At 36.5% G+C, this 9,279-nt stretch overlaps 1 protein-coding gene across 1 annotated transcript; it reads right to left on the minus strand.

The window, feature by feature from the left end:
• Window positions 1–2,338: 2,338 nt before the first annotated feature.
• On the minus strand, window positions 2,339–6,126 carry LOC147870116 (pentatricopeptide repeat-containing protein At2g03380, mitochondrial-like). Its single transcript, XM_087337184.1, has one exon. It carries the CDS (start codon window positions 5,431–5,433, stop codon window positions 2,632–2,634), a length of 2,802 nt encoding a protein of 933 aa, XP_087193310.1. The 5' UTR covers window positions 5,434–6,126; the 3' UTR covers window positions 2,339–2,631.
• Window positions 6,127–9,279: the final 3,153 nt, after the last annotated feature.

Here is a 9,279-nt window from a genome sequence, read left to right on the forward strand (position 1 = left end):
AGACAGTAGTAGTAGCAGCCGAATAGAGATAAAGAGAGGTCTCTCTCTATCTCTCTCCAATCACAAAGGATATAATTAAGTGGCCTTGAGTTTGACAACAGGACAAAGGGAGAGTTCGTTTTAGTTATGAAGCAAAGTGGGCAAATCCAATAAAAAAGAGCTTCGATCGGTCGGCAATGTCTCGATTGTTTGTCTCTGGGATGCAATTCTTCGGGTTACATATGAGAGCAAGTGAGCAACCTTTGGGCACCTATGCATAGTCTTTATAGTTGTAACTTGTGGTTTGGACACGGCTTCATGGTTTGGTATATGAAGCGTTGACAACATTATACTTAACTGTTGTAAGCAAGAATTGAAGGTAGTTTGTGGTCGGGTAAGCATGAATTTCATCAATCCAATCCCGTGGTTCAAGCTCAAAGATATAGTTGTACTTATTTTGTAACCGCCTTAGATAAATATCCATAGGCAAGGCAATGAATCTAGTTAGTAAAAGCAAGTTAAAGCATGATCCTCCTCCCCAAATAGATGGAAGGACACTTTTGGAACATCGTGCATATGAGTTAGCTTATCACCATTTGTATCTTTTGTTTTTGTAATTTACATACATATATGAATAATAGAGAAGGGGAAAAAAGCTTGGAAGAAATAGCCCAAGCTAAAAAATGGAGTGACAAAGCACTAGAAAGGATAGTGAGGTAAAGGACCCCATGGTGAGGAAAGAGCTTGAGGTTTTATTGATAAAGAGGGGAGCACATGAGACAAGTAATGATTGCTAATACCTAGTACCAAAATATTTGGGGGAAAGGGTAGCCATAGGAACTCGTCAAACTTATGCCCAAGGTTCACTACAAAGTTCTTGACTAAGGTATATTCTAGGGTTCGCTCTCACTTTTGCTACTAAGTTATATTTGTATTTGCTCATTTAGGAGAACATGAGCTAGAGTCATATTGTAATCGTGCTTTGATGCTCCGTTAATATATGGCAAATGTTTTTCAAAATGACTAGGTATAAAGGGCATATAATTGGTGTATTATGTTGAAAAGTCAAAGGTATCAACTCAAGTGGAATGTTTACAAAACCAAATTACTTGAGTGGGATAGAGGAAGTTGGAATTTCGTGTGTAAGGGTAAAATGGAGAAATATACAAAGGAACATTGAAGTAGTCAAGGTTAAGAAGTTCATGCCTGATGATTCTGATCTCAAACATGAATATCAAAGAATCACCAAAAATCCAATCCAATGATATTGTGTCAACGAGTGAAAAAATGATGTTCACATACAAAGGCTATGTCGCTTGTAAAAGCTCTCTCGTTGAGTTTGCAATTATGCCAAGTCCTAAAAAAAAGCCCATACTAATTCCATGCCAACCATTGTGGTGGGGGCATGTAGTATTTGGAATAATTGTGGAGAATAACTAGGATATCTATTATATCCACTTCATTCGATACGATACATGGTATCTCCCATCCATTTATTAAAAGGGTTGGGCTTTGCAACACACGTGCCCCAAGAGTGTGTTCACACATAAGGTGTGTGTGGTTGAGCTTGATATCTTATCATCCTTATCATTAACAAGATGACACAAAAAATCATACCAGGTCATTATTCAAACTCAGAAAGAAGGAACATATAACATCGGTTGGCTTTGATGAGTTAATTGTTGGTTAATAAATTGGCTCATTGCTACTTGCTCATGGATTTGCTTTGTATAGAGAGGTTGTTCAATGAGTGCACACTGCATTTGCCTTTATTTAGTGATGAATGATTTGTAACTATTCATGATCATAAGAGGTTCAATTTTCATAATCCTTTATCAGTCCTACATTTTAGACCCAAGATTGTATCTGATTTTAATCTTAAGTGAAGGGTTTTTGTTTTGAAGCTAAGCACAACACACCAGAGTTTGCGCATTACTAGACGAGGATGACAGCTAGCCAATATTTTAATGAGATCTACCTAACGTCCTTCATTCACATGTGAGCCACTCATATGAACTAGCTGTATCATGGGACATTCATCCTACATCCCCATCATCATTCATTTGGGCAGAGGAATCACTTATGAATGTTACCAATTCTTATCCTAAGATGTAGTCACATTATCTTAAGAGCATTCCAAGGATCCCCAAAGAGCTCAAAATTAACCTTCACATAGTTTTGACTCCCACAATAGTCTCATTGTTTTTTCTCAAGATTCTCTTTGCCTCATGAAATAAGTAGAGAGAGTGTGGATCATACACCTCCAGGCCTAGAACGGATGCATTTTTTAGATCAAAGAAAGTCAAAATATCCACCAATGGAGTACTACCACTCATGATCCATGGACCGTATTGGCTGCTTGACATTTGAATGTTGTTGTCGTTTACAGTTGGAAAATGTGAATGGAAAGTATCACTCTTAACAGCTGGAAAACACCCAGGCACCTTGCTAGCTTGGGGGATATAGCTTTACATATCCATCATCTTGTTTAATAGTTTTAGCTTCGAAACAACGTTATTGCCATGATAAGTGATATTCTCTTCCATAGTATAAACTCATGAACATTCTGTTTAATTTCAATCCATGCTTTACCAGGCATCTTCCACGACCTGCCATGCTTATATTTCATTGGCATCTTTAAACATAGAAAAATCAGCATACATACGGGTAACTAGACATTAGAACATGGTCACTCAAGATTTCGGGATTAGATGATGTGGTTTCAAGATAACATCGTCTCCCAATCTCCATACCACCATGTGCTTTGCATGCAGAGAGCAGAGCTCGCCACCCAGGAATATCGGGCAAGTCTGGAACACTCTTAAGCAACAACTCGGCTTCATCTAAATGTCCCAAACGGCTAAGAAGATCCACCATGCATGTGAAATGTCTCATATCTGGAATGATATCATAATCTTCCCACATGGACTTGAAATAATGTTGACCTACTGCAGCCTTACCAGATCGACTACACGCAGAGAGAATGTTTGAATAAGTCTTATTATCAGGCTTTAAGCCGTGTTTCTTCATCTCATCAAGGCATATTTCAGCTTGGCAGTAGTCGCCACACCGAGTATAGCCTGAAATCATCACATTCCATGAAGCAAGATCTTGACTAGGCAATCTATCAAACAATACACATGCATCTTCAACGCTGCCACATTTACCATACATGTCAATAAGGGCACTCCCAATAATCAAATCTATATCAAAATCATTTAGGATAAGTTGGTTATGTACAAATTGACCCTGTGTCAAAGCACCATGTCTGGCACAGGATTTTAAGACAGCCACACATGTGCCTTTCTCAACTTGTATGCCCTCAATTTGCATTTTCACAAACCATTCGAAAGAATGGAATCCATTTCCATGAAGAGAGTCTCCTATAATCAATGCATTCCATGGAGCATATTTTCGGACTTGCATGCTACCAAATGTTTTCAAACCCTCCTCTATGCTAGAGTTAGCATATAGCTCCACTAAATGGCTCTTTACGATGGTTTCAGTCTCAAGCCCACTTTTCATGACTTGGTCATGTACCAATCTTCCTTCTCTAAGTGCCCCAATGTTAATACAAGCCCTCAATGCACATGCATATGTGAGGTTATCTGGATCAGTGCGCTCTTCTTGCATCTGTTGAAAAAGATTAAGGATGAAAAGACTCTCTTCAAGTTGAGCATACCCAATGATCAATGCATTCCATGACACAATATCTCTGCTGCCCAAGCTTTGGAATATCAAGTTTGACTCCTTCATATGACACAATTTACCATACATGTCAACGAGGGAGTTCCCAACAACATCATCATGTTCATATTTATTCCTCAAGATTTGGTCATGCATAAACCTGCAAGTTTCTACATGTTTTAAGCCACCACATGCTTTAAGAATGCACGAGAATGTGAAGATGTCTGGCTTTACACCTTTATAACACATCTTCTCAAATAATTGTAAAGCAAGGACAGGTTCATCAGCATGCACATATGCGGCAATCAAAGTGTTACCCAAAACAATATCATGGTCAGAAACTGTGTCAAAAACACTTTGCCCTTCATCGATACTTCCAAAATAGGCATACATCTCAACGAGGGTATTACCTAGAAATGTGTTCGATTCAAGTCCAAATTTTACTATCTCGCCATGGAATACCTTCCCTTCTTCAATGTCTCCCTCCTCCATACATGCTTTCAATACCCACAAATATGTGACATCATTAGGCTTCACTCTCTCACGTTGCATTTTTTCATAAAGTATGAGAGAAGCAACACTATCCCCTTGTTGGGAATATCCAGCTATAATGGAATTCCATGGTACGACATCTTTCTTTCGAAGATCTCTGAACAACTTACAAGCATCAGATAACTTTCCACATTTTGCGTACATGTCGACAAGCATTTTTGCAACCACTATATCACACTCCATTCCTGACATAACAATATGGCAATGACTTAGCATGCCATTCTCAAAGGCTCCCACACTCCCACATGCTTGTAAAATTGACGAGAACGATACTTTGTCAGGCTTCTGGCCCAGGTTTTGCATTTCATCAAAAAGATGAAGAGCCATCCACCCTTGTCCATGCTGTGAATATGCTGCAAACATAGTATTCCACGAAACTAAGTCTCTGGTTTTTAATCTATCAAATATTCTCCTTGCAACTCCTAGATTACCACATCTACCATATGTATCAAGAATGCTGTTTCTGACAATTTCAACCGAATCTATTCCTTGCCGGATTACCTTGTCATGTATCAAGTATTTATTCTCCTGCGGGACCTCCTTATTGCTACAGGCCTTCAATAAGCAGCTATAGGTGATTTCATTCAACATAATGCCTTTGTCTATCATTTGGTCAACGAGCTTAAAGGCATCAATATGAAAATCAGTTTCTACATATCCTCGAATCATTACATTCCATGTCACCACATCTTTATTCGCCAAGTTGTTGAACACATTACGAGCATCTTCCATATTACCACTTTTGGCATATACATCTACAAGTGTATTCACGATGAGATTTTCCATTTCAAGACCTTTACATATGATCTCTTCATGCAACAACATACCCTGCCTTCGGTCTTGCAATCGAGAGCATGCCTTGAGAACAGGCAAATAAGAAAATTTATCTGGATCAATATTCTCTTGCTTCAATTGGTTGAATAAGTCAATAGCCACATCACTAGAATCCAACTTCACATGAGCTTCCAAAATAGCATTCCATGTATACAGACTTGGAAATACACTCTTTCCGAATAATTCTTTGCATTTTTCCAAGCTTCCACATGATGCAAATACACGGATAAGTTGATCTTGGAAGATCCCAATAGAGTCCAGACCAAAGAAAGCTAGAAAAGAATGGAAGATGCAGCTGGTCAGCACATCTTTCTTCTTGAAACATTGTTGCAGAAGAAAACTGACCTTTTGATCACACAGATGCAATTTGTCTTGATGCATAGTTGCTTAAACTAGGGATTATTTTCCTTGCACAGAACCAAACTTTTCTTGATAGATATTTGTAGAAGATAACTGGTCTTTTTCTCACATAGATACAATGTTTCCCAAGGCATATTTGCCTAAGGGAAGTAAACTTTTGCTCACACAGATGAAACTTTTCTTGAAGCATGGTCAAATAAAATATGTCGTATTTTCCTGCCATAGATTCAACGCATTCTGAACCATTGTTGTAGAAGGAAACTGGTATTTTCCTCATATAGACGTAGCTTTTCTGGAAGCATTGCTACTCTTCTTGAGGAATACGATGCCTACTTCTCATGTAGTCAAGTTTTAATTTGATTAAGGTCAAAATGTTGTTTACGGTCTTTGTCTAAATATGTTTTTGCAGCATGTTTTCATTCAAATACATGGGGTTCCTACAACACAGTTTCCTTTTATGTTGCATAAAAAGTAACATACAAATTATCTAATCATTCCATGCAATCATGGGATCAATGAGGATACGAAGAAGGAATGAAGCATATTCATCATTCACAGAGACAGGGCCATACTTTCATTTGTAATTAAGATGTAAACAACTTAGAAATTTTACTGAGATTTTTTCTGCAGTGCTTTCCTGGCGTTTCTGCGTCATCTTCATGTCTTTTCTTCCTCGTCAGATCTCTCTCTATGGGCTAGGCCCGGTCTCATAGATCATAATCGGTCTCCAGTGGATGTTAAAAAGGTATTTATGCAGCCAGCATCTGCATAACCTGTGCTAAGTTTTCCATTATCTTTTTTTATGTCCCAAATGCCCCTGTTAAATTTTCCATTATTTCTTTTATGCCCCAAATGCCCTTGTTAAATTTTCCATTATTTCTCTTTATGTCCCAAATGCCCCTATTAAGTTTTCCATTATTTCTTTTTATGTCCCAAATGCCCCTATTAAGTTTTCCATTATTTGTTTTTATGTCCCGAATGCCTCTCTTAAGTTTTCCATTATTTCTCCAGGCAATGCCCTTGCACTTGACCCACTCGCCACGGCCCACTATCTCCACCAACACCAATTCTATGTACATATCACTACAATTCACGCAATTACATGCTTCGTCAGCATTCGGACCTAATTGTTATTAGCTCCCAAATTGGGCATCCGATTAAAAATTATTTACATTATATATTGTATACTTCATATCACCATTGGCCAATCAATTCAAAGCTCTCTTGATTATGCTTTCGATTTGAAAGTTGTCTTTGGACAAATTAGGATAATTGATAGTGACTTCAGTCAATTATTCATCTTTGATATTACCTTGCCACATCAACATGATACGTCAACATTTTTTGCAATTTAAAAACACACTTCCAATTATGATGCCTCAACATTTCAAGCAATTTACAACACACCTCCAATGAAAATATGACACCTAAAAATTTCTAGCAATTTAAAACACACTTCTAATGAAAATATGATACCTCAACATTTCTTGCAATTTTAAACACTTCCAAAGAAAACAAGATACCTTGACTTTCCTAACTTCCAATGAAAATATGATACATCAACTATTCTAGTAGTTTAAAATATGATTATTTAAAATTCAACCAAATAATGATAATTCGACAATACTATACTTTTAAAAACATTAACTAGTTGATCAAGGAGGACATTCTCCCAAATCGATATGGTGGTTGGGAATGTGATAGGAATTTCTAGGTGTTAGATGGCCTAAATACTATGACTAGTTGTGATAGGTTCCCTCATACCTATTTTTTCTTACCTTTTAATACATTAATGACCATTCACGAAATCTATTGTGTGAGAATTTATTCAAATAAAAATTCCTATATCATTAACAAATGACATCCTTGTGAGAGAGAATCCAATCATAGAACTAAGTTGCATCCAACATTGTAGTACGTCATGATTCCTCCACTAAGAGTTGGAGAAATTAGTACCCTCAAAAGGTTGAACATTCTTGAATCATAACAATGTTGAATTGTAAGCAAAGTAGGTCAAATCACCCCATCCTCCTCAATGTAGGACACACCATTGATGCATGACATAATATTTGCATTATACATTTTTCATAGAAATAAAAACATATCCATTGATGAAAGCATTCGTGTGGTTGTTAAGTGGACACCTATCAATAGAATCCATTGTGATTAGGTTACTTGCACATTGAAACACTATGATTTGCTTAGTCACATGGTCCAAACAAGAACACATCCCCAAAAGTGAATAAAATTCATGTCTTCTCTTTTCCTTCATCAAATTGTCTACAAATTTGTAAAATAATGGATCCTTCAATCATGTATCTGGTTCTCAATTGTTCTTAAAGTCTTAGAAACATGGATAATTTTGGAATTGAAACCAGCTTTCAAGATTGTCAACATGACTATCTTCTAATTGAGGAAACACAAAGATGGATTGAACGGAAATGTTTGAAAAAATGCATCTATTCAAGAATATATGGCGAATATATAAAATATAAGGTACTGGAATGGCTTTAGGTTTAATTACGTAGTCCAAACAAAAACATATTCTTGCATTTTAGTAGGCAATATAAAAATTCACCTCATGATTTCCTTTATCAAATTGTCCATAAATTAGTGGAATAGTGTATCCTTTAGTCTTCTTAGTAACCCCGTGGCCAAGAGTTTCCAATGTTCGTGGTTCAAATTGCTATTAACGCTAAATTTTTACATGTTTCATCACAATGTCTGTACATCAAACAAATATTTATTTAATTTACTTGACACCTTGGTCATCAACGGTCGTTGTAGTATAGTGGTAAGTATTCCCGCCTGTCACGCGGGTGACCCGGGTTCGATCCCCGGCAGCGGCGTTTTGGTGCGTTTCTCTTTTAACAAATTTAATACTTTTGTTTTGGAATTCTCGTGTTACATCTTATGTATATCACTTATAACATAGCTATGAGACCAACTTTCCTGACCCTCCTGTTTTTTGCATGCCTAATAACTCTTACCTAAAGTTTCCTCCATTCTTTCATTCAATAAGTACCAAGTAAGAATTCCGTGTCTTCTTTTTCTTCATAACACTATAAATGTTTATAGACAAGTATGATTTTCAAAAATAGTGTCACCGTAGAACAATAATTTTAAACATATATTTTGTGATGCCTCATGTTGAAGTGCACACAATAAAGTTCCTTGTGAATGTTGGTAAATGAACTATATATGCAATTCCTTGTGTTGAATGTGCTATGAGACTATGTGCCAACCTAATTCATTGTTTCATGGCATGTTATGATTATCCTTTTATCACATGAGTTCCATAACATTTTCATAACTTGATGGTCTTTGGAGCAAGTTATACCAAAAGACTTGCCCAACTTACTCACTAATAATACCTAAGCACCAAAAGGTACTAATAGATTAACATTTTCATACTTTGATAGTCTTTGCAGCAAGTTATATTAGAAAACTCACCCAACTTACTAATAATCCCCAGACAGCAATAATTGTTAAATAATCACAAAACTTAATCTATACAATCATTATAGCCGCAATAATTACCAAATAACACCATAATATAATCATTAAGCTTTTTACAACATTGTGAGCGTCACGATATAATATAGAGGGCAATTTGCTAATCCTAGGAAACTCATCACATCACACTGATTCTATGACCAATATTCTTCTCATGATTACTTAAATGAATCTAGGGCAACATGAAAGGTAAGTTATATTTCAACTTGATATTTTGGTATGACAATATTGGTGTACATTGGTTTATGCTAAGACTGGTAATCATTGTTGTACGGTAAAATACACATAGAATATATGGATTAGAAAAGTAGATATCTCTACACATGCCTTTATGAGAAAGTGCCATTTGTG

The sequence above is a fragment of the Azolla caroliniana genome, unplaced genomic scaffold (genome assembly GCF_043228905.1).
Source record: "Azolla caroliniana isolate FFs.n. ecotype wild unplaced genomic scaffold, voAzoCaro1.0.p SCAF_1, whole genome shotgun sequence".
NCBI classification, from domain to species: Eukaryota; Viridiplantae; Streptophyta; class Polypodiopsida; order Salviniales; family Salviniaceae; genus Azolla; species Azolla caroliniana.

Coding starts and splice junctions, on each gene's coding strand:
- LOC147870116 (XM_087337184.1), bottom strand. CDS start 5,433: ATGCATCAAGACAAATTGCATCTGTGTGATCAAAAGGTCAGTTTTCTT.